Source organism: Spea bombifrons, chromosome 8 (genome assembly GCF_027358695.1).
Source record: "Spea bombifrons isolate aSpeBom1 chromosome 8, aSpeBom1.2.pri, whole genome shotgun sequence".
NCBI classification, from domain to species: Eukaryota; Metazoa; Chordata; class Amphibia; order Anura; family Pelobatidae; genus Spea; species Spea bombifrons.
Window position 1 is genome coordinate 24,767,696 of NC_071094.1, and position 26,646 is coordinate 24,794,341.

The 26,646-nt window shown below is 39.3% G+C and overlaps 1 protein-coding gene across 1 annotated transcript in view; it reads right to left on the minus strand.

The window, feature by feature from the left end:
* Positions 1-26,041, minus strand: part of ATP7A (ATPase copper transporting alpha) — a 41,151-nt gene extending 15,110 nt beyond the window's left edge. Inside the window, exons 1-9 of the mRNA XM_053472995.1 lie at positions 25,919-26,041; positions 17,687-17,827; positions 10,091-10,574; positions 6,563-7,297; positions 5,328-5,522; positions 4,850-5,013; positions 4,296-4,457; positions 3,752-3,828; positions 2,369-2,591 (exon numbers count right to left, since the gene is read on the minus strand). Coding sequence (XP_053328970.1) covers positions 2,369-2,591; positions 3,752-3,828; positions 4,296-4,457; positions 4,850-5,013; positions 5,328-5,522; positions 6,563-7,297; positions 10,091-10,574; positions 17,687-17,806 — 2,160 coding nt within the window. The 5' untranslated portion in view covers positions 17,807-17,827; positions 25,919-26,041. The remainder of the gene's footprint in view (positions 1-2,368; positions 2,592-3,751; positions 3,829-4,295; positions 4,458-4,849; positions 5,014-5,327; positions 5,523-6,562; positions 7,298-10,090; positions 10,575-17,686; positions 17,828-25,918) is intronic.
* Positions 26,042-26,646: the final 605 nt, after the last annotated feature.

Sequence of the window (26,646 nt, forward strand, 5' to 3'; positions counted from 1 at the left end):
TCGGAGCCGTCGGATATACATTAGTGGGTTACATTGTTTCAAAGTGTTCCCATAGCCAGACACCGCAAAGAGACAAATAGTTATTACAGATTACAACATTGTATCCACCAGCCAATGGCCCCCCCATAACTACCACACATTTCACATGCCACAGTGTTCATATCGTACGCCCAGTCCTGATTATTGAATTCTACCAACACCTAACAGATCAGAGCCCCTGTTCATAATTGGTACTGCGTTAGAGCCCATCCAGAAAGGCAAACCAATACAGTGGTGAAGTAGTGGAACACACTAAGCACCCTTCATTAAAACGTGCGTTTCACAAGACACTGAACCATGCCTACGGGTGCAGACTCCGGAATTTTAAAGTGCTGTGGCTATCCTATCCTAGGGCTTACGGTTGGTACGGTCTCACAGGAGATAGGCAGGTTAACCCATGCAGAAAGAACAACCCTTCAGTTTCATAAAAAAACAAGTACGGCATTTACCTCAGTGCCACCTATCATCATGCTATTCATACAGGATCGTACGGCAAGAATCATACCGTTACTGTCAATATTGGGAACCTTTATTTAGTTACTGTGGATTGTAAAGATGCAAGTGAATGGTTTAGCTGGAACACAAAAAGGCTCTAGCTGTTAAGGTTAATGAACAAATGGAACTGTCAACTTTAAGGTCCATCAAGGTCAGAATCAATTGTCACCCAAATAATTAATTTTCTTTTAAAGGCAATAATTTGGCAAGATGGTATCACAAAAAATAATACCCACTATAAATTGTGCGGCAAAAAAGCATAAATCTTCATGGAAAGGGTCTGTAACCGGTATAATCCAGTAGCATTCTCTATTAAGTCACTTTACATCAAGTTTCCCTTTCTTGGGACTGTTTGACCTTTTTCGATGGCAATGAGGTTAAAACACAAAGGTCTACCTTCATGTTGGTGCTGTACATTGTGGGAGACAGGGGTATTCCTAGTGATACAGCAAACTGTTGACATGTTCTAGGATCCTCATTCTGATTACTCCATGTCTTAAAAGTCTTACCTACATTACCCCCATAATGTGACAGTTGATGAATGATTGAGTCCTTAATGTTATATTGTCCAAAGAATCTAGAAACTCATGAGTGGGTTTGATATGTACTGACAGGTTTTACACCTTCCACAGTGATGCATATCTTCAAGGTTTAAAGCCAATCCACAAACAAGGTAGCCTACATGGAGGTGTTGTGAAACTGTGCACTAGCATTTGTTTCAAGTTGCTAGTCTCTCATAATAAAAAGAAAGGCAGGGAGACGTTTGCTAAGCAACTCGAAGAAGCTGTTTGGCGAAACACTTATTGTGAGCTGATGTCACTAGAGGAGGAGGTACTGGCTGTACCGCTGCGCCAGCAGTTACATTGAATTATGGACTTAGGTAGGTCCCACGGCATCCTCCACAGATGAACTCAGCCCACTTTAGGCAATGATTTTAATTGTAAGATTCTACTTTTTTGTAATAATTCTATAAAGTTCATCGTCTTAACTTTTGTCTCCATCCCCTTCATTTTCTCCTGAGATCCAATTTGTAACTCCTTCCTGGAGGGTTGACTTTCTACTGTTGGATCAGTTTCAAGGGGTTGTCTGTACCCACAAATTTGAGCAGAAACTGCTCTATCGAAGTAAGAGGCCAATCTACTGGTTTTATTCATAAACACACTCTATTCTATTTCTAAAAAAATACTACACTAAGTGTTTTACCTGTTTCATTTTTACCTCCTTGCCTGAGAGTCTGGCAATCAGGAAAAAACTCACTTTCTTTTTTGGTTCATTATATTTGGGCCAATTTGTGGAGGTTGACCTTTTGTTGGCAGCACTCGCTTCTATTAAACTGAGTGATACACTTAAAGTGACCTTACACCATTGTAATAATTATTTTCTTGGGCTCATCAGCACCTGCTTTGTTTTTGACTTAACGGTAAGAAACTATTTGTGTTCTTCCAGCTACAAAATAGTTGTGTTCTTCCAGCTAAGAATAGGAACAGGTGAGCCAGAGCCTATGCAGAATGTCTATTATGTCCAAGTTTAGTTAGGGACTGCTCAGGATTCAGCCAACATTAGATTTTGTTTTTTAGGATTATATAATTAAAAGTTTCCTTTTTAACAGTTAGGATTCTTGTTTTGGCTAGTTATAGTACTAGGGGCAGATGACAACAGGCTTTCTGGAGGATGTTTAAAAAAAAAAAAAAAAAGTGACATTACAGGCAACAATGACCTCCACAAGCATTGTTGTGGACACCCATGTCTGGGTACCAGAACTTTGCATATCCATGTGACGCACATTGTATACTTTTTTGCACCTACAGTGATAGCAAGGATTGTGTTCACTTACCTGCACAGGTATACACAACAAGAGAGACAACAAATTCATGATGGATAAACCTGGAAGGATCTGATATTCCAGGACCATTGTAGGGTGGTGCATAGCAATGTCATGCATCGTCATATTGTGATGGTGAAACATTGGCTGATGGCTGTCCATAAACATCATGTGTATCATTAACCCCATTACAGGAATGCAGAAAATTAAGCTGATCAGGAAGGAACGTTTCCACCTTCACAAAAGGAAATAAAAGAGTGTGTTAGTGTTAGCATTAGTCTGCCAGCTCCCCAAACTGGTATTTCCGCATGTGCCACGTATTAATTCAACTTGGGGACATTCCAACACTGGGATTAAGAATGAGTTATAATTAAGTTCCTCACCAGGTGTGTAAATCTTGCAATCTAAAAAGTTCTAATGACTAATTTTATATAATTTTATTAGCACATCTACTGTGCTGAGATTTTTTACAATATTTTGATATAGCACAAGGGAGAATATAAAAGTAGGAACTTATCCTTGATGAACAGACTCATTCTTAGATCCAACATACAAACCTTGCTCAAGATTTCCAAGAGTGCTGAAATATTGGAATCAAAATCATGTAAATTACTACCTTAAAAGACTCCTCACTGTTTTGACAGTGAGGTGTATCACATGTGAGTGAATGACTCCTTTGCAAATAAACGTCTCTTGAAATCTGGCAACATCAGTGCCGTGCACTAAAAATAAATATTACGGACAACTGCTAGACTAATCCAAATTTAAACGCAAAACTTCACATTTTCCTTTGTATGTACTGCCAATCAAACTTGGTTTGTTGAAAGAGTGCAGGATTTACAGACATGCTTTGAATCTGATCCTTGGCTTTTTTTGTACACTATGTCTAAAGTGATTGTTATATTCACCAAACATTTTGTACAGTAATGCATCCGCAACAAACCCATAGCAAGGCTGTGGACTTACTGCTCTCTGAAACTAATTATGTTTATGGTCCAAGACATTTATTTTTCTAATGGAAGACATATCAACTTAACAGAATTGTTTTCATATTTGCCTATTAAGCATGTACCTATAGTGTCATGCAACAGAGGTGGGGGATGGGTAACTGCAGCTCACCCAACTTAAAGACTGTGGCCTGGTCGCCCCATTCCACTTCATGTTAATCCCACCTTTGGCCAAACTCAAGAAAGGGCCAGCAGTCCACGAAGCCCACAAGGTCCAAAACATAAGTTATGTCCTGTGTAGCAGGTCAAGAGGGCCATTGAGGGGCCAGTTACACATCAGTCCCTTGAATGGCCCCCATACTCATTTGATGACAAATGAAGGAGTCTCTTAAAAAGAGGTCTCCACCAGGGCCCTGACGATCAAACAATTAAACAGTTTATCACATACCGTTGTATTTCAGTTTTGTGATCCAAGTGACTTGCTGATCTGTCTTTTTTAACCAGGGATGTGCTGAAACCTAAATTCTGTGTATAAAACACATTTGTTTTAAAATTACTTATAGAACTACCAATACGAAAGTTAAAGTAATATTTCACTTATTAATCTTTGTTAGCAGTAACACAAATAGCAGTATGCTGGGCAATGGGACAGATTTCTTGCTTGTTATTTATTCTAGGGAGCGTCAAATTCATTCTGATAAGTAAGGTACAGATAACATTGTTATAGTGTTCTGCTACATTCTGTACACCCTACAACCTAACGCTCTCAAATTCAACGAGCAAAGAAAAGTTCTAAGCCAAAACACATTTAACAGCACGTATAGACAACAACATTCAATTTCATTGGCTTTTTTGTCATCTTCATGAACTAAAATATGCACTGATACATTTAAAGCTTAATAAACTTGCATTTGTTGCAAGCCTAGTTATTAAACACTATTCAGCTAACCTATGCACACATTATAAATGCCAATTCATGTAAACATACTCACATTTATAATTTTCATGAGATCCCTTGGGCCAATAATTTCAGGGTCATATTTAACATGAGCTTTGTTTGTCGCAAGTGCAACTGAGCTATACAGTACACCTTTAGTTTTCATCAGGTGGGACTCTATTTTATGTACGCAGGAAGCACATGTCATTCCCCTAACCTATCAAAATAAAAATGAAGCATATCTATTAACCTGCAATGATCACATGGTTATATCAGCGTTTGCATCAGACACATGGTTTGGTTTTAGGATTGGATTACTAAAAATGGCATGTCACAATGTAGAAATTAATATACCCTCAAAGCTACCCAAAATCGCCACTACAGCAGGAGGTAGATGTCCTTGAATACTTTTTGTTTTATATGAATAAAGATTCTCAGAAAATATGATCTATGGTCACATATTAGATGAAAAGGTACAAACACAAGGTAGTGACAGCTTTCTAAAAACGTGGCAAAATAGAACATTTGAGGAATTGTGGTACACTATCACTTCATGTCATCCCATTTTAGAATATATTTTTTATATTTTTATGTTGGGATTGTGCTTACCACCAGTTCTAAAACACCATCTCCTTCATCATAATTCTCCAGCACTGTGGCTCCAAACCCGAGTTCCTGAATAAGTTCAGCAATACCAGAAGGCTGTATAATGACAGGGTTATATCTCACTTCTGCTTTTCCAGCCATCAGTGCTACCAGGACAGAATATATTCCTTAAAATAAAAATGAACACACAATTTCAAGCATACACAATAAAAAGACACATAAATAGCTACGGTACATCTCATTTTCAACAGCAGTGTCAAATCAATATCAGTAACACATTGCTCAAAAACACAGCCTTTAGATAGTTGATACACTTTAATGTACCAACAGAGAAAAAGTCTGGTGGCCTAATAAAAAGTATCAAGTATAAGTATAATCAAGTATAATAAAAGTATCAAATTCAATTAAAGACTATGTTCTCTCTTGGGTTAAGATTGCTATATTCATTTTCCTTATCCAAAAAACACAGAACAAATCTAACCATCTTCTCTGCGAAGATTCCGTTCTATATTTGCCACACAAGAGGCGCAGGTCATGCCAGTAACCTGAATGAAGCACTTATTTGTTGTCCTGTTTTCCTGTTTGCTGAGAATGGGTTTTTCTTTGCTGCTAATGTCATTAGGATGCAGAGATTTCAGGTCAGGTCTTGGAGAACTTCCCAATAAAGATATTGTTCCTGGTTTTAATGAAAACAAAAATAAATTGTTTACTTTCTTAAAACGCCTGTGTCCCATCAGAGTTTGTATATGATGTATATTTCCAAAGCACATTTTAGCAGACTACTTAATTTTATGTCTTCATTGGCATTTTTTTTTTTAATAACCTTTTTTAATATCCCTCCATACCTGTATTTCTTATCTTGTTCAAACTTCATACATACCAACAATTGTAAAACATAAATATCACTTGTGAGAATGAACACTAAGCAACGCTACATAAATAAGAACTATTAACATTTGCAAGTGCTCAAAAAGGAGAAGGTCTGATGAAATGAAAACTGCAAAAACCCTTTCAAAATAAAATGTATATACATACACACACAGTTGGTAAACATGATTTATGTGTTGTGTGCATTGTTTTAGATGGCTTTTCCACTAACACCACCCTATTTCCGAGAATAAATCTCAATTCCTTCTCCTGACTGGTTGAAGAATTCTTATGTTATAAGATCCATCCCAACTTGTTTTATTACGGTTTCAAGAAAAAGGGATCAAGAATTACAATTGCATGAATGCCCATATTTAATCGCAGAAAATAGTAAAATTTAATCCTTGACATTGGCATTGTATCCGGTGATTTGTAAACAGCGGTTTTATGATCTCAATGATTAAATTAATCATTAAATTAAAAAGGAGGGGGGGGGGAATCGATGAAATGTTTAAATCAAAATGATCTGTGTGGAAAATTTTATGACAGATACAAAAAACGCCTGAAGGTAATCTGGGTTTGCATTAAGTATTTTTAATGGATAATCGTTTCAACACCCAAACTTTACATAAGAAGCCCCCTTGCTAATTAAAGTAAAAAAAAAAAAAAAAAAAGGACGTGTTCATATTGATTATACATGCCATCGTTGGTTACGGCTGATAAAAATATTTTAACCCCTCGATAAGGTCAGGATAATTGTATTGTTCAGCCCAAAAGCTGCTATTTAGTGTCTTGCTTGTCAATGCTGAATTGATTAACAGATTGTGAGCATAACTGCCCAATACTTACCAGGGAGAGATGCATCAAATCCCATATCTTCAATGGATTCTTTTATAGTTTCTGGACTTGTTATAGCTGGGTCATATTCCACAGTGCCATTATGATTGTCCAGGGAGACTTGTATTGACTTTACACCTGGTTTCTGGGAAATGAGTCCTTCAATTGACTGCACACATGAATTGCATGTCATCCCTTCAATGTTTATAACAGTCACTTTAGTAGCAAGTTCACGGCTTATCCTGTGAAAAGGAACATGATCTGCAGATGGAGGTGCGAGCGAATTCTGAACACGGGGAGGGTCTTCATCATTGCAAAGACTCACTTTAAACACCCCAGGTGACAAAGTTTCTATTGCTCGGCTGAGTACCTCAGGATTTGAGAGACTAGGATTATAATTTATTTTAGCTATTTTTTTTTCTAATGAAACTTTGACACTTGACACACCAGGGCGAGTACTCATATTGCTCTCGATGTTGACAACACAAGATTTGCAGTGCATGCCGTCTACCTGGAAAACAGCTCTTTTAAAGTCACTATGAGGCACGTGTACGTTTTGCAGAAGGCCCCCACTGCCATTAGCTTGTAGACTAGTCAAACGTCCTACATCTATGGCACCCAGTTTTGGAGGTGGTTTGTTTTTTATAAATGCTGTAAAACCAGCTTCTTCGATTTGGGTCCTGATTTCGCCTGCTGTAATGAGGTGAGGATTATATACGATATGGGCTTCTTGATTATCAAGGGACACTGGTAAAAGAGAAAACATGAAAAATACACTTAATTAGGAATAATTCAAACGACTTTCATTTACAAGGAGAAATATGATCATGGCAACACAGACAAACTGTATAAAGGTTTGAGCATCAGATCTTTTTGTTTTTTTAACCAGGTTTTCTGGTCCACCCAAGCCCCAATCATCATATTAAGAGAAACCGGAATGATTAATACTTGTTTTGCCAAAGCCTTTTTTATTTTCCACTATTAAATATTACTTAGTTTTTCAAAGTTTTCACTTACGTACAAAAGTTTTTCTTCTGAATTGCCTCATTATGCCACCTGAATCGAAGGCTAATTCCATGAGCTCAATTTGCTTTGTTTAAAAAATGGGCATATTCAAAAGCATCCCCTAAAGAGTTAATCTGTTTAAAAGTGTCTATATGGACTATATTTGCACAATAAATGTATTTCAATACTTTTAAATCATGAAATGTTTTGGAGAAACAATTAGAAGACAAGAAGCAATAAGCTTAAAAATATAAACTAGAGATGGCTTCTGAAGGCAAATCCATCAGACCGATGTTCCAGCTTCCGAGGTAGACGTTTTATTGAACAGTTACTGTTTTATGTGAAATACGATTATATTTTCTAATTTGGTAAACGCACACTTTTTATCGAGCATTATATCTTTAGAAATGCATGATAAACACAGTATGTGTACCCATGGCCATATGACATCAGGGATCTGTTACATAATATTCCTGCATTCAAGAATTACAAAAGACATTAACGTTTGCTAAAACAAATAGAGCTGAAACAACGAATCGATAAAATCGATAATAATCGATAACGGAAATCATCGATAACGATTTCCGTTATCGATTAATCGAGTGATCAATTCGTTGTTGGAGCACTCGGCTCCTTTTACTTACCTCCGCGAGCGTTCCCCGCTTCTGCTACACGCTCTGCAGTCTCCGCCTTCTTTTAGCTACGTGACGGATGTGACGCGTTCCGGAGGTAAGTATTCTTCATGTCTATGTGCACGGATCGCACAGAGCCACTCGCACAGAGCCACTCGCACAGAGCGAATCGCTCTGTGCGAATGGAGCCACTCGCACAGAGCGGTTCGCTCTGTGCGAGTGGCTCCACTCGCACAGAGCGGTTCGCTCTGTGCGAGTGGCTCCACTCGCACAGAGCGGTTCGCTCTGTGCGAGTGGCTCCATTCGCACAGAGCGGTTCGCTCTGTGCGAGTGGCTCCATTCGCACAGAGCGGTTCGCTCTGTGCGAGTGGCTCCATTCGCACAGAGCGGTTCGCTCTGTGCGAGTGGCTCCATTCGCACAGAGCGGTTCGCTCTGTGCGAGTGGCTCCATTCGCACAGAGCGGTTCGCTCTGTGCGAGTGGCTCCATTCGCACAGAGCGGTTCGCTCTGTGCGAGTGGCTCCATTCGCACAGAGCGGTTCGTGAGTGTGGGTGCAGGGCAGAGTGGGGGTGGGGGTGCAGGGCAGAGTGGGGGTGGGGGTGCAGGGCAGAGTGGGGGTGGGGGTGCAGGGCAGGGTGTGAGTGTGGGTGCAGGGCAGAGTGGGTGCAGGGCAGAGTGTGAGTGTGGGGGCAGGGCAGAATGTGGGGGCAGGGCTGGGTGCAGGGCAGAGTTAGAGACTGGGTGCAGGGGCACAGTGCAAAGTGCTGGGTGCAAAGTGCCAGTGTTGGGTGCAAAGTGCCAGGGCTGGGTGCAAAGTGCTGGGTGCAAAGTGCCAGGGCTGGGTGCAAAGTGCAAAGTGCTGGTGCAAAGTGCTGAATGCTGGGTGCAAAGTGCTGGATGCAAAGTGCCAGGGCTGGGGCAAAGTGCTGGGTGCAAAGTGCTGGGTGCAAAGTGCCAGGGCTGGGTGCAAAGTGCTGGGTGCAAAGTGCTGGGTGCAAAGTGCAAAGTGCTGGGGCAAAGTTTCTTGAACAGTAATAGTCCACCTCTTTTCAGAATGTTTGGGGTTATTTTGTTTCATAAATATTGTGTTTGGGTTCTTGTACTTTGAAAATATTGTTTTTTATTACATCATAACAAAATAAGAATGTTAATGTAAATTTTAAGTTGTTTTTTAACATCCAGTTCATTAAATTCTTTTAAATAAACGAAAAATTTGCATATTGTTTTTTTTTATCCGATTAATCGATTAATCGAAAAAATAATCGGCCAACTAATCGATTATTAAAATAATCGTTAGTTGCAGCCCTAAAAACAAATATAAAATGGTGCAGCCAAACAGCACGTTTATCAAAACTACAATAGATTGCATGTGTTTCAATCTGTATATTAGTTTTGGGATATATTAAGTTTAAAAGTAACAAGTCTGTTTCATAAGGGTGTATATAGTGCCGAGCAGTGAACGGTAGGATTTATTATTATTATCTTTTATTTATATAGCTTTGGGACATAACCGCTTTGATTCCTAAGTATGGAGCACTAAAAGGCAAATAAATGCATAAATGTGAACGTTACCTAGTACAATGCAAAGATGGATTTTGTTTTCATCCAAGCACTGAAAATGTTGATAAGCTCTCATCATCTCACCAAACATTATAGCGCTATAAAGTTGTTCTTTGTGGACAACATAAATATAAAAAAATGGAAGTAAGTTCTGCATGCAGAAAGCCTCAATTTCTCACAGAAATAGTGCATCCGTTTATACATCATGATACATCTTGGACCCCAAGGTCATACATCACATATGAGGCATTCAGAAAAATATATGTGAGACACGTGTATAAACACACACACACACACACACACACACACTGAGACAGCATATTGATAGCATGTGCAATATTACCTTTAATGCGCTGGATTCCTTTCAATTTGCCAATTTTGCCTTCAATAGTACTGGTACAAGAATGACAAGTCATTCCTTCTATTTTCATTTTCACCAAAATGTCACCACCCTGAGACAGTCTACTTTCATTAGACCCTGAAGACTTCACCTTTGTGGTCATTGTGTCTACACTCAGCCCTGGGATGTTTTGAATCATCAGGTCAGTGCTTACAGCGGTAGGTATAAAAGTTACACTGGCCACTTTCCCCTCAAGGGAGGTCTTCACATCCACAACTCCCTTAAGCTGTAGAAGACTGTTGCGGATTTGTTCAGCAGATTGCTCTTCTGGTAACTGGAGAAAGATGTTGTCTGTAGGTATAGTTTGTGGGTTTGTGTTAGTTAAGGACGCATCAAATCCCATATCCTCAATAGCTTCCCGCAATGCTTCAGGCGTCTGTGACTTGGGATCATAAATAATGGAAGCATTTCTTTCTTGCAATGATACCTGCAAAACAAACAGATTTTATACAGTGAAGCCAGAACTAACACAGGAAATGTCATACCAATCCAAACTTTAAATGTAAATTTAAAAGGTTTCCAGGACCTAAGACATGTGTGCCAGCTCTGTGTACTGTTCTTCTGTCAAGCTGAAGCTCTAAGTAAATCTTAGAAGTATACTATATGTAACACAAATAAACAAATACAAGTGTTTTTGAGGTTTAAAAGGTTTACAGGAAATGCACTATATGACCAAAAGTATGAGGACAAATGACACCACACCTATGTGTGCTTGTCAGACATCCCACCAAACCATGGGCATAAAAATTGCTCTCCTGAAAAGGTTACTTGAAATTTTGGAGTGGGTCTGTGGGAATTTGTCCCATTCAGCCAAGAGATCATTTGTGAGGTCAGGCAGGTATGTTGCCTAAAAGGCCTGGCTTGCAATCGACATTCCAATTCATCCCAACAGTGTGTGCGGGCCACCTGAGTTCCTCCACACCAAACTCAGCAAACCATGTCTTTATGGACTTTGGTTTGTGTACAGGGGTCACAGTCATGCTGGAACAGGAAAGGGCCTTCCCTAAACTTTTCCCACAAAGTTGGAAGCATGCAATTGTTTTTAAGATGCCTCTGTATGCTGTAGCATTAACATTACCCTTCACTGGAGCTAACCTCGGCCACCGAACAACAACTACTATCCCTCTTTTTACAGTAGGCCTACGTATTCCAGTATGTACCGTTTTCCTCACATCCACCAAACCCAGATTCGTTCATCAGATTTCCAGACAGTGAAGCATCATCCATCACTCCTGGGAATAGGTTTCCACTGTTGCAGAGTTTTAGGATTATATAATTAAAGTTTCATTTTTAACCGTTAGGATTCCTTTTTCAGTTTTGGCTAGTTACTTCAGCACTCGGCAGCCCCGCTCTGTAAGTGTGTGTGTTTCTCCTGGACACCTTCACTTCACAATAATAGCAATTACAGTGGACCGGGGCAGATCTACCATGGCAGGAAATTCACTAAGTGACTTGTGGCAAACTATGACAGTGCCACATTTAAAGTCAGCGAACTATTCTGTATGATACATTCTACTGCAAATGTTTGTCTATGGAGATGCCTATGTGTTTGATTTTATATACCCATTAGCAATAGGTGTGGTTGAAACATTTAAACTGAACCAGGAGAAGGATCCATATACTTTTGGCAAAATATTCACTATATATAGTGTATACGAGTGCTATCATATTGAGGACAAAAACATCAATTGTGAAATCAAATTATATGTAACTTAATATATAGGTACTGTATTAATTCCCCATAAAGGCACAATTTTGTATAGAATGTGGACTTGGTGCCTTGGACCCATTGCTTCCAATAAAAAGTACCATTATCTTCAAGTTCTCTTAATAATGAAGACTGTTACCCAGCCTTCTGCTGAGCTAAGTAATGTATCAGGTGCAGGGATTTAAAAACGTTTGGAGCATTTGGGTGCTAGGGAATTTCTTTTTAAACAAAGATTGAGCGTCAGCAGTTTAAGATTTAGAAGCTATGAATCATCAAGTGCTTTGATTTATGTGACATTTTTTAGTATAGTCAAGTGTAATTTGTTAGACCATACAAAAAGGTACAAAAACCTCAATCAATTTCCACATTTGTTTTGTATTCACACCTTAAAAGCATACCTACTAATGCCAATGATGACTTGGACGGGTTAATCTGCAATTTTACAATATTGATCTGGAGGGCCCCGTTTTCTAAAGATAATTTAACATTAACTCTATACAAACCACTCTATTCTTTTTAGACTTCATATAATTTAGCTTGTGTTATCACGTTTAACATATTAAAAAATACGTTATAAAAGTTATATCAGGAAACACTTATGCCAAACATCCAAGGTGGATGTTGGCAAAACTTGAACGTTTCTGATCAGGGCTTGACAAAGCCAAGGCACCACGTCGCCATGAATTGCTTCCTGGTGTCTAGAGTCCTGCAGGTAACACTGTACTTTGCGTAATGGAGGCCCCCTGCCAAAAATAGCCAACACTCAACCGTCCCTCAGCATTCATGCCGAGTGTGGAGAGATGACGTAATTTCCCGGTGCTTAGACACTAGCAATAGTGTGAGGACCGTAAAGGAGCATGCATCAGAAGCACCGTCAAGAGCCACCAAATGCAGAGGTACAAGAAGTGCACGTGTGTAAATAGGTTTGTTAGTATGTTACTGTGTGTGTTATTAAGGGGGGGGGGAGTTGCTGTTACATTTTTGGCTGGCTCCTACATATGAACTAAAATTTGTCAACCCATTCCTGATTGTATAACTCTTGCAGCCACTAATAAAAAAGAGCCTGTGCCTACTGTACTTTTTTTTATTTTAAACTATGTGAATCAGTATAATGGTTTAAAAACTATCCTTGCATCATTATATGTACCCTCAAATTATATTCATAACAGATTTAAAATTATACCTTAATTCAGTTTTCAAATGCAACTATCAATTTTACTCAAAATCTAAAATTAAAGTATAAATTCAAAGGTTTGAACTGGGTTACCATCCATTATATACTGCCCTAAGGGCACGTTTTCTATGCTTTAGAACAAAACAGAACATTTAATTGTCTGTAAAAGTTAACATCTTGATAAACCTAATTTAGACAACAAATGGTTCCATTTGCCCACGTCATGCTTCCTAAATAGCCTAGAGCTCTGAATTTTACTGTCATTATTGGAAATGCATTGCTCGGAAGGCTGACATTTAGTCAATTAAGGCCAAATCAAGAACTTTAATCAGCAATAAAACCAGACCGTAGGAAAACACCAACATTTATTAATCCATCTGGACAAACACATTAAACCTACAAAACCAGTAACAAGGTGAAATTGATTATAGCATTATACAGGCCTACAAAATATCACTAAGCTCTGACAGACAGCAAAAGTCCTTAATAGTTCCTGCTCCAGGCTAGCAACAGACTCATGCGCAGTAAGGCCTTCCACACTACTAGGCCTTCTCCATTACCTCCAATCAGGGTCATACCTAGAGTATTTAGCACCACAGGCGGATCCTGTATGTGGCACCCCTACTCCACTTTCAAATGTAAAGACACCCACAAAAAAATAATGTTGTTAACAAGATGTGTTGCACAGATTTGTAAACTGTGAATGAAATCTGAAGAAATAAATAATTGACTTATAAATTTACTGAACAGGTATGGTACAGCATAACACCTATCACTATATACTGAGCCAGACATTAACGGTGGTACAACATAAAGCCTATGACTATACACTGAGCAAGACATTGACCTGGCTCGCTATGTAGTGATCGGAATTACGCTGTACTACTGTCAATGTTTGGCTCAGTATATAGTGTAGGAGTTTGTACCACTGTAAAACTAGATTGTAAGCTCGCAAGAGCAGGACCCTCTTCTCCTTTTGTGTTGGTTTGTTATGCGATTTTTAACTTTACTGACTGATTGTAATAGCGCTACGGAATCTGCTGATGCTATATAAATTAATGTAATGTAGGGCTGCAACAACTAATCGATAAAATCGATAATAATCGATAATGAAATTCGTTGGCAACGAATTTCATTATCGATTAGTTGAATCGATTATTATCGATTATAAAATGAGGGTTTTTTCAGAGCAAACGCTCTGAAAAATACCCCTCATTATATAATCCGTTTAGTCTGACTCACCGTCTCACAGCAGCAGCTCCTACTTACTCCCCCTCCCTGTAATCACTGTGACAACTGGCCCCGCCCCTTCCTTCTCCAGGCCAGAACCACATGGCTGTGACGCTCATCTAACTGTAAGTATATGTATATATATATGTATGTATGTGTATATATATCTATCTATATGTAATATATATATATATATATATATATATATATATATATATATATATATTTGGGCTACTGAAAGTTAGGGGAGGTGGGGGTTAATTTAGGGGCAGTTATGGTTAGTGGGGTGTTTAGGGTTAATTTAGGGGCAGTTATGGTTAATTGGGTGTTTAGGGTTAATTTAGGGGCAGTTATGTTAATAGGGTGTTCAGGGTTAATTTAGGAGCAGCTGTGGTTAATGGGGTGTTTGGGGTTAATTTGAGGCAGTTGTGGTTAATGGTGTGTTTAGGGTTAATTTAGGGGATGCTGTGGTTGATGGGGTCTTTAGGGTTAATTTAGGGGATGCTGTGGTTAAGGGAGTGTTAAGGGTTAATTTAGGGGCAGTTATGGTTAATGGGGAGTTTAGGGTTAATTTAGGGGAATCTAAATCCTGGGGGCAGTGAAGTGACATATCTGGGGGTATAAGGCATATACAGTATATAAGGCATATGTGGGGAGGGCAGTGTGGCATGTCTGGGGAGGACGGAGTGGTGTATCAGGGTGTATAAGGCATATCTGGGGGTAGAGTGGCATATCTGGGGGTAGAGAAGTGGCATGTCTGGGAGGCAGGGTGGCATGTCTGGGGAGGATGGAGTGGGGTATCAGGGGATATAAGGCGTATCAGGCACAGTGGCAGATGTGGGAGGCAGCGTGGAGTGGCAGATGTGGGAGGCAGCGTGGCATATGTGGGAGGCATTGTGGAGTGGCAGATGTGGGAGGCAGCATGGGGTGGCATATGTGGGGAGGGCAGGGTGGCATGTCTGGGGAGGATGGAGTGGTGTTTCAGGGGGTATAAGGCGTATCAGGCACAGTGGCATGTGGGGGGTAGAGTGGAGTGGCAGATGTGGGAGGCAGCGTGGAGTGGCATATGTGGGAGGCAGCGTGGAGTGGCATATGTGGGAGGCAGCGTGGTGTGGTATATGTGGGAGGCAGCGTGGTGTGGTAAATGTGGGAGGCAGCGTGGTGTGGTAAATGTGGGAGGCAGCGTGGAGTGCTGTGGGAGGCAGCGTGGCATATGTGGGGGGGCAGCATGGCATGTCTGGGAGGCAGCGTAGCAAATTAGTAAATTATTTTAAATAAATGAAAAATTTACATTTTTTTTATCCGATTAATCGATTAATCGAAAAAATAATCGGCCAACTAATCGATTATTAAAATAATCGTTAGTTGCAGCCCTAATGTAATGTAATGCTTGGTTCAGTATATAGCTATGAGAGTTGTGATCTACTGTACAGCATAACTCCCCTTAATATAATATACTGAGCCAGGCACTGATAGTGGTACTGCATCACTGATATAGACCTCACTCTTCCTTGATTGATATTAATCCAGTTAGATCCTTGATCTCCCCAACCAAGCCTGCTCCTCTAGCAGTGAACAGTGTAGTCCATCTCTGGAACGGTACACACCTGGCCTGGAGGCACCCCCTTATTAGTGGCACCCCGGGCAGACCGCCCCCCCCAAGCTACGCTACTGTCTCCCAGCTCCTATATGTAGAGGGAGAGCTCCAGACCATCATGACTTGGAGGTTGCTAGGAATGTGTTTGTGCCTTTTATTTACATATACTTTAGAGGAAAAAAAAAAAAAGAAGATTCTACACCTCCAGATGTGACAAAGCAGCACATGGCCGTGTAATGTCCAGCACTTCGACATATCTACAGCCAAAAACAAACTCAGTGCCATAACACACACAAAAAATTAGTTAGCGTGTGCATTATAGGTGTCCTTTTGTGTATAGCTGGTCTATTTATGTGTCTAGAACAGAAACAAGTAGAAATCCTATCCTGGAGGATTTTATTCTCTAGCAGTCACAATATATTCACAAAGTTCTTTGAGCAAGGGAACAAGGACAGTTTAGGCAGGTTTGTTCACGTAAACATTAAAAGGTGGAAAAAGTTCTGACATTATTTACCTTTGTCTCATTCAGAACAGAGCCTGGCATTTTAACAGGGGTGTGTAGACTTTTTATATACACACCATATATTAAATTAAATCATTTGAAATTTTAATGACACGTAACAATCACTTTGCACATGTCTTGGACAACAAAATGCCATTTCCTGGCAATTTAAAAAGTTTTCTGAACCTCAAAATCAGTAATTGTTAGTCCATGTTTAATGATAATGTCAGCAACAATGATATCATGGGTGTTACTGCTAGGGTGGTGTGTCTTGATGGTTGGGAAACACTCTTCTGGATAATTTAGATTTACATTTTCACCCACAGATTTGTCTGATGTGACTTTTTGGCAGTGATCTGGACAATTAATTGACTGTAGTTATACAACAATATTTTTCTTCAGGGTGTTTCTTTTACTAGCGATAGGCTGTCGAAACAATTACTCAAGATTTCCCCACAATGCATTGAATGCAGCCCTCAAGATGGTGCAGGACGGTATCTCATTAATCCACCATCAGCCTTCGAGTCTAGTCCAACACCAGCTACATTCCTACATGGGTCTTAACTTGACAGGACTGAGCAATAATTTTCTGTAACAGCTTTTGTCAGCAAGAATTAGTTAAGAGTCACACAAGGATGCAAGAACAAGCTTAAAGTGTTTTTTCATAATCTTGGGTGGATCTACTTTGAACCCAGTGATATAACTACTGTGCCATTATAATATTTAATCCCACTATGAGGAAACATACCTTCACTAAAAATTTAGATCGCCTGACAATGGAAAAGCACCGATTTTGACATTCAGCAGGACAATGACAGATGCATATAACAACTCAGAAACTAGGAACTCATACACAAGGCTATAAATTTCAGCTTGTTCAGTTCAGCATACTCCATGGTGATCTCCACAATGAATGCATGGGTATGTACACTAAAAAGAGAGGTTGCATGTGCCACGATAGAGAGGTCTATCGACATACTAAAAATGCATCAATAAACCGATATACATATACGGTAGCGGGGGTTAATAAAATTTACTTTACTCATTAAGTATATATATATATATATATATATATATATATATATATATATATATATATATATATATATATAAAACTTAGATATTTATTTTAGGGTATTCCTAGTATTGTGCATTAAGAGGATACATTTGTGAAACAGGTTCAGTTCAAACCAGAACATCTAGCAGATAAATAAAACATTGTACAGGTTTTTATTTAAATATTTTTTCCCTTTTCTAATCCACATAATTATAATTACCCACTGAATGTTTACGCAACAATATTTTCTCTCATATAAGTCGTCACGCACCTGAATACTGTGAACTCCATTAAATGCTCCGATCCTTTGCTCAATTGTTTGAACGCAAGAATTGCAAGTCATTCCCTCGACCAGGACAATAACCAGCTGAGCCTTGATGTCTGCTTCCATCCTGCTTTTGTCTTCACGTCACTAATAAAAGAAAATAAGTCTAAACTTAGGAATTCTATAGAAAGCTGACTGATATTTTGTAAAAGAACTGTTTATTTGATGCTAAAAGTATTTCCTGAAAAGTTCCTCCTTCAATAATTCTCCTACTTGTCTTAACGATGGCACTAAGTTAACAACCCCAGTCTTTATATGTTAAAGGTGCCTCTTAAGAAACATGTTAAGGTGTCTGATGTTATCAGTAATGACAGATTTACTAATCTGATTTTGCAGTGAACGTGTCATGCCAGACAATCACCTGGAAAACACTGACACTGTGTAGCAAACACCTCTTTGACGTGTATATGTTGCTCCATTAACGATGTTTTGATAAAAAAAAAAAATTAAAAAGGAGCTCCACCCTTCTCAAAGCAGTATTGTACCTGCTGTCACGAACAGAGATATGAATAATTCAAGGCAATAGGCATTTTTGTAACCATAGTAAAAATAAATAAAAAGTTCATAAATGCTAATGCAACATTTTTTAATTCAAATAAATAGCATCAAGATGTGCAACAGTCTAAAGCATCTCATACAAAAGAAAAGGTTGTATAACAAGATGTTTTAAATGTAAGTAGTCTTAAAAGAAATCACCTCTGTATTTAAAGTATCTTGCTTTTTCAAGGAAACATAAGAAACATGCCCTACCAAGGGCAGGAGCTTTCGGACAGCCATTCTAAACATAGCGTTGATGTCAGGAGTCATTAGAAAACACGTTAGGTACCCAAGTACTATTTGGGAAATGTTACTTAATCTTAAAATATTTCAATAAATATCCCTTAGGTTTTTATATATTTGTATGATGTTTACATGTAGGGAAGCTGCATTGTACGCTTACAGTGGTGTTTTGCAACCCAAAATCTAGCCTAAGTCCAATCACTGGCGCACAAGCTATACAATTAACAATATCACATTTTCTTTTTTTTTTTTTTTTTTTTTACAGTAACCATTTTTTTTTGTAAATTAACGATTAATTAAGGTCAGCAATGCAATACTGAATCAAAATAAAGGGCATACCAATGAGGAGTTATGGAGCGATAACATAAAACATGCGTTTACATTTTTACTATTCCATATGTATGTGATGTATAAAACAAGATGTAATTTAAAGACATGCAGGGAGGTCACTGTCCTATTGGGCTCACAACTTAGTAGCTGTATTTTCATATTAACAATAAAGCTTTTCTAGGCAATTATATGCTATCCAAGAACACATTATTTGCACTTTCTAACTACATTTATGATAAGCTCACCTTAGCGCACTTCAAGATTAAAGTATGTAGATGCAAACGTCGCTTGCGGTAGACAATATGCTGACAGGATAGTAAATCATCTTATATTGATGAAAGTATCTTTACATTTTAATAGCATGTGACGCTCAATTTTTTTGTTGTTTTTCTTCCTGTTTTGCTTGCAAAGAAAAGCAAACCCTAGCATTCTTGCTGCCATGGACTACAACTCCCTTTAACCTCAGCCAGTTTAGCAGATTTATAAGCCACTTAAGTGGCAGCGGTAACCTATCCTTAGTCGTTATATCCTTCATAACTCCACGTTTGCATGTATAACTAACCACATGGATGCCAGCCAGGGAGGTGAGATGCAGTACTAAGTATATGTTTTCATTTTAAAAAGGAAAGCATCATAAGCTGCAGAGCGGCTTACTTGTTATCTAAGAAAAACACATTTATGAAGGGTATATTGCCAATAATCTTTTAAAACTTTTAGTCAAGGTGGCATTAGTAAGGACTTCCCTATTAGCCATATGACTGTGTTTTAAGGTCACGTTGATCTGGAATGTGACTAAAGAGGAACTGCATTCCCATCATTCAATAGTGTTGTTTTGATAACTATGAATTACTCTTTGTTATACAGCTAAACCCTATGTAAAGAGAGCACATAGCCATCGATGCCTTACAGTGTGGCAGCTAAGCCCTTCATTACTGCTAATCTTAACATTAGGAAGGTATTACTTTTTTTGGTGCTAAATAACACTTCAAGTTGCATGGATTACTAATAGCTTCCAAAGATAATCATCAAAAGGATCACTTCTGACTAAGCAATTTTACTTTTTTTTTTTTTTTTGTCATGACTTTTGGAACTCAGAACAGAGGCCGCAACATCTGATTATGAGCGGCGACCTTAATGCTCTCCTAGACCCGATATTGGACACCTCTACTACTTTTGGGGGCAGTTATGGTAAAAGGGTGAAATCCCTGGCTTCTTCTCTTACTAAATCCCTTCACTCCTTTCAACTCTATGATACATGGCGTCTCCATCACCCTTCGGATAGGGATTATTCCTTTTTTTCGGCTATGCACAAAACATACACGAGAATTGACCTTGTCTTAGTTGATAAGCTTACACTCCAACTGGTTCGGGACTGCTCCATAGGTGTTATTAATTGGTCGGATCATGCGCCCGTGACTCTGACGTTGCGGGTCGCTCATTCTTTTATTGGTGGGGGATCTTGGCGTCTCAATAACTCTATACTTGATGATGAGTCGTTCAAGGCTCAGGTCCAATCTCATTTAGAGTGTTACTTTCTGGAAAACCAAGGCCCACATACTTCAATAGAAATATTATGGAATGCCCACAAAGCAGTCGTTAGAGGTAAATTTATCAGTATCGCTTCCCATTTAAAGAAACAAAGAGCCCACGCCGGTGATAGAGATTCCCTGCTCTTGCGGCTCTATGATCTTGAAACTCTTAATAAACAACGCCCCTCTGATCGGGTTCTTGCTGACATTGCTTCGGTTAAGCTCCGATTGTCTGTGCTTCAAGCTGAACATACATCCCAGATGTTATTACGGTTGCGCCAACGTTTCTACTCCAAGGGAAACAAGGCTGACACTATGCTGGCGAATAAGTTGCGTTATTCGACAGCCCTGGCGCGTCCTCAGTTTGTTTTATCGTCTAAGGGGCTCCCACTTAAAAACCCTTCTCATATTGCTGATAGATTCGCCTCTTTCTATTCCTCCTTGTATAACCTTAAAGACGATGCCTCTACTCCTCAACCCACAGTTGAATCTATTAATACCTACCTTTCCTCTGTTTCTCTGCCCGCCCTTACTGAAGAGATGGTCGCTCAGCTGGAAGCTCCTTTAGAGCTGGATGAACTACAATCTACGGTTCGTATGTTGAAGAAAAATTCGGCTCCGGGACCTGATGGCTTAACGTGTTATTATTATAAAACTTTTTTTTCAGTATTGGGGCCACATCTCCTTTCCCTATTTCACTCTTTCATGTCTACGGGGCATATCCCTTCCGAAAACCTATATGCGCATATTGTCACTATCCCTAAGCCGGGCAAACCTACCAATAAATGTGAAAATTTTCGTCCTATTTCATTGTTGAATAATGATGTTAAACTCTATGCCAAAATTATTGCAAATAGACTTTCTTTACTACTCCCTTCCCTCCTTCATTCGGACCAGGTGGGTTTTGTGCGTCATAGACAGGCAAATGACAATACCCGTAAATTTATTAATGTGTTGTGGAAAGCTTTTCATGATAAGATCCCGAGTGTTTTACTTTCTTTTGACGCGGAAAAGGCGTTCGATCGTCTCCATTGGCTGTTTTTATCGTCGGTCCTTTCCAAATTTGCTTTTCCTCCTTCCCTAATCCGTTCCATTATGGCTCTTTATTCCTCTCCCTCGGCCTCGGTCTCTTTTTCGGGTTTTATTTCTTCTCCTTTTTTTATTTCTAATGGGACGCGCCAGGGCTGTCCACTCTCTCCACTCCTTTACACCTTGGCCCTGGAGCCTTTAGCTCAGCGTATTCGTGCAGATCCCATGATTTCAGGCTTTCCCTCTATTGGAGGCAAAGATATTACTTTAGGGCTCTTTGCAGATGATATTCTGGCCTCAATCACAAATCCCACCACCTCCCTTCCAGCGTTGCTTTGCCAATTTCAGCAATATGCTGCAATCTCGTATCACAAACTTAACGTATGCAAAACTCAAGCGATGTCTCTTAATTTACACAACCAGGTGTCGGCCTCGCTACAACTCTCTTATGCCTTTGATTGGAGGAAGGACTATCTTTCCTATCTAGGGGTCAAGCTACCCCGTACCTTATCTAAATTACATGATTTCAATATTCGTTCTCTTTGGAAGCAAATTCTTCTTGATCTCCAGCGTTGGAGTTCTTTTGACCTCTCCTGGCTTGGCCGTATATCCTCCGTAAAAATGGTGGTTTTGCCGAAGCTGCTGTACGTATTTCGAGCCGTCCCGACCAGTATTCCCCGTGCATTTTTACTACACATACAAAAGTCCTTGGACTCTTTTATCAATGTCAAGGGCAGGTCACGCATTTCTCGAAATGCTTTCTATTCCCCTAGGTTTAAGGGAGGTTTGGGAGTCCCGGACGTTATGACCTATCACCGGGCCACTATCCTTTCTCAAACACTTCTGTTTCACTATAGTACAAATCTTCCTCAATGGGTCATACATGAAAATTCCCTTTTCCTTCCCTACTCGATTGCCCAATTACTGTGGATTCAGCCAAAATATCGGCCGAAAATACTTCCACTTCCTCCCACTACGCTCTGCTCGCTCCAAATATGGTCTGAATTGGCTAAACGCAGACCTTCTCTGTTCCATATCACTAGGGCCACTCCACTTACCTCCCTGGAACTCCTGATCCCAGAGCTGCGCCTTACGTGTTGGCAAGGTAGGGTACTCCTGAAAGTTGGTGACCTTTATGACAAGGGCTCTCTTCGATCGTTCTCTGATATTAGTTCTGATTATGGGATTCCTTACTCTGACTTTTATAAGTTCCTGCAAATACGACATTTTCTACATTCACATTCCCCTTCTTCCACGATTGACATTTTCTCTGACGACCCTATTGTTCATATGTGCCATAAGAACTCCTCCTTTAGGGGTATGATTTCTCAATGCTATGTTTCCCTGTTAATGCGTCTGTGGGAAAATAAACTCCCCCATATGTTAGCGTGGGAACGAGACTTGCAAGCTACCTTTTCCCTTGAAACTTGGTTAGATTCCGAAGAATCCATGAGAGAGGTCTCTCACTGCTTTAATCATATTGAGCTCCAAAAAAAATTGTCGTGTAGGTGGTACCTCACCCCGCAACGGCTGGCCCATATGTTCCCCTCTAGCTCTCCTTTGTGTTGGAAGGGTTGTCGGGACGTTGGCTCCATGCTACACGTTTGGTGGTTGTGTCCCCCTATTTACGAGCTCTGGGGGAAAATATTTCACCTCCTTGAGTCTGAACTGCATATTCCTCTCCCTCGTTCCCCGCAGATGGCGTTACTTCACATGTTTCCGGATGATATTCCCTCGCCCGTTCGGAAACTGCTTATTCATTTTTTTTTGTCTGTTAAATTGTTAATCGCCCGTAACTGGAAATCATCCGCGCTTCCTCGCCTACCTGACGTCCTCCAACATCTTGAACAAGTACATGTTATGGAACGCATGTCTTTTCAAAATGATCAATTGCTACCTATGTTCATGAAAATTTGGGCTCCTTGGCCCCGACTTCGTCTTTCGCCCTTTTGGATGGCTTAAGGGGCTTGGTAATTATTGAGGTGACACGCTCGGTCTCTCTATTTGCCTTACGCTGTATTCCTTTTTTTTTTTTTTTTTTTTTTTTTTTTTCTTTTCATGATATATAATGTGTGGTTCATTTGACGGCTACCTCTTATATTTGGTCGTTTTGATTTCTGATGTACCAATGTGCCTGACGGGATCCATATTAGTCCTTGCCTGTTTAAATTTTGTTGTTGTTACAAAATGTTTCGAAACCAATGTTGTTTTCCAACAGCACCACTTTTTCACATTATGTGGATAGTCGAATATCTTATGCTTTGGGAGGCTGTCTTGGGTATCCTTTTAAGTTTTAATTTTCCTATGGCCTTCTCCTAGCGAGCCACTGGGCTCTATATGTACTTGATGTCCTTATGTTCATTTTATCTATGCATGTATGGGTTATGTTACCTTGGACACTTTCTGCAAGCGACTGTGTTGTTCTATGTGCCCATTTCGATGTGAAAGCTTGTTCTCTTTCACTTGTACACTGTATTGGAAACAACTGAAAAGTGTTGAAAATAAAGAAAACTTTAAATTTAAAAAAAAAAAAAAAAAAGAACAGAGGCCGCAGTCACCAACGTGATCATATCCCCAAAACAGTCAGACAATGAATCAGAAGCATTTAAAAAATATCCTATGTAGTGAGCAGGTAGATCACATATTCTGATATCTATATTTTGGTTAATGTATATCAAGGTCTTAAAAATTATCAGTAAACTGAACAAAAACATTGATCAATATTAAAAAAGGTTTTTGATGGATTTAAAGATCCCTGTTTTTCGTTTCCTTTGTGTTTGCCTTAAGACAACCAGGCATATTCTTAATTTGCTGAGAGAATGTAATACATATTACTAATATATATATATATATATATATACACACACACACATATTGAAATATGTCAAGGGATTAAACAAAATCCATGACAGAAGTTTATATTTATTTACTTTTATAAATAAAAAAAGGAGTACCAGAACTAAAGAACATGATATAACATTAAAAGTTGGAAAACTATGGGGTATATGCGAGAAATTTCTACTTTACAAAAAGAGTGGATATCTGGAACATATGGGATATGGATGTTATCTAAATAATTAAGAAAATAGTATTTTAAAGCAGACAGAATTTTTTCTTTATCCTATGGTCACCATGTATATACAGTTTCTTGCCGTTTAGTGGAAATTACAACTAGTAGCTTCACGGCCATCTGAACAAAACTAAGATTTTTGGATTGTTAAGGTTTATGTCCATAGATTTTATTATGTTTTCTCCACTTAAGCATCATCACCCATTCACTAAAAATAGTATGAATAGCATGAACTGTTCTACTCACATAAAAACTTACATGAAAATCTAACAGGCATAAACAAAGAAATAATAAACAAGTATTTTAGATACAGCCTAGTAAGTTTCTAACTTTTTATGGGAAACCTTTACTGCGTTACTGAGATTTAAAGATGTGGTTGACAATTATTTAAACAAATTAAGCTTTCAAAACAATGTATAAGCTGGGTATAAAAGCCAAGTCTGATAAAAAGTGCAAAGTCTTTAAAGTGAAGCAATCAGCAGGATCATACAAGTACTGCCTATAGTGGCTGCATCTGAATTTCTATTTACAATTAAATATTTACAAATAAACTTTGTTATATTTTAGCATTGTTTCCATGTCCCCAATAACGTACCCAGTCCGGTCAATAACACAACAACATTATGTATGTGTAATAAATCTTTGTTCAAAAAATTTGGTTAATTTTGCACCAAACATATCACCCTAAAAAAATTCTGTATATATTAGAACAGGACAACTTATTATAACGGAATAAAAAAAATCAATAATTATTGTAACAATAAAAATCACCAGGAATGGCAGCAGCTCTGGCAACCTCTGATTTTGCTGCTCAAGCCCCTTAAAGGAAGGGTCTATCCTACAGAGAGAATTGATGAGTATTTGCCAAGTGGAAAGTCAAACATACTGTATGCAGGGGAGAAAGAATACAAACAGGACAGGGCCTACAGAGAGGTTAGAGAGATGTAAAGAAGTGCAAGCAGAATACATTCCATGTTAATGTCCCAGACAAGGAGGTAGGGAACCATGCCCAGATTTTGAGACCGGAGACCAGGTCCCATTTGATACCGGACAACCTATGCAACTTGTTATCGTTATTTAATGCAGTCTCTAACTCAACCACAACTAGAGGGGTAACCTCTCCTACCTTAGCACTCACCAAAGCGAAGAGAACCACCATACACTGCACTGAGGAACGCGATGTCCTGTCCAGGCAGAGGTGCTGCTCTAACACCCGAAGATAAATCATACACTGCACGGAAATGAGGCAGTTCCCGACACACACAGCACGCCCCGGTCCCTTATATTATACAGTTAAGTCACATACATACTTTCACATAGGGAACATTAGAGACTCAAAGTGTAACTAGAGATAGGGGTCCTCATATATTTACACATACACAGGTTATTCTCAGTCTGTCGTTTACACATGTCATATTCGGGTGAGAAAGAGGCAGTTACCGTGTCCAGACTACAAGACCTCGTTCAACGATCACATCATTTCCTTCCTTGCTGCCCGCCGCGCTGTCACTTTACACAAAACCCTCCGAAGCAACATTCCCAGAACCGGGATTTGCAGAACGCTCGCGAGAGATCGGTCACATGACTGAGCGTTTTGTTGCTATGGGTATTTGGCTCCATAGACGAGGCGGCGCCTAAGAGCCATATGACCGCCGTGTGACGGGGTGTTAGTTGGCGGTTTTGCTGTGTACTGAGGTCTGTGGTGTGATGTATATAAGGGAAATCCCGGTATATATGTGTCATGCAATTTTTTTTCTTCCATATTTCCTTATTACTTCTTCATAGTGCTTCACGCTTGGGTGTATGGCAGTAAGTATTGGCCAAGTTACATTTTTAGGTTTAGGCTGGCTCCGATGGGTGACTTTGCTTTGAATAGAAGCCTCATTGGTCACATGTTAATGCTCCTTATCCATAGTTCAATATTTTAGCTTCTTTAGTCTATGTTTGCCAATATTTTTTATAAGGACAAAATAAAATTGTGTTTTAATATTCTTTGAATATTCTTTTGTTGGTAATTGGGATGAAATATATAGTAAGACAGACCTGAGTAACTGACAGGGGTGTAAGTAGAAGCCACAGGGCCCTGGTGTGAAAATTGCCCCGGGCCCCCCAACTAGTCTGTGCCTTCTTTGACCCATCCCTTCCAACATACACTGGCACACATATGT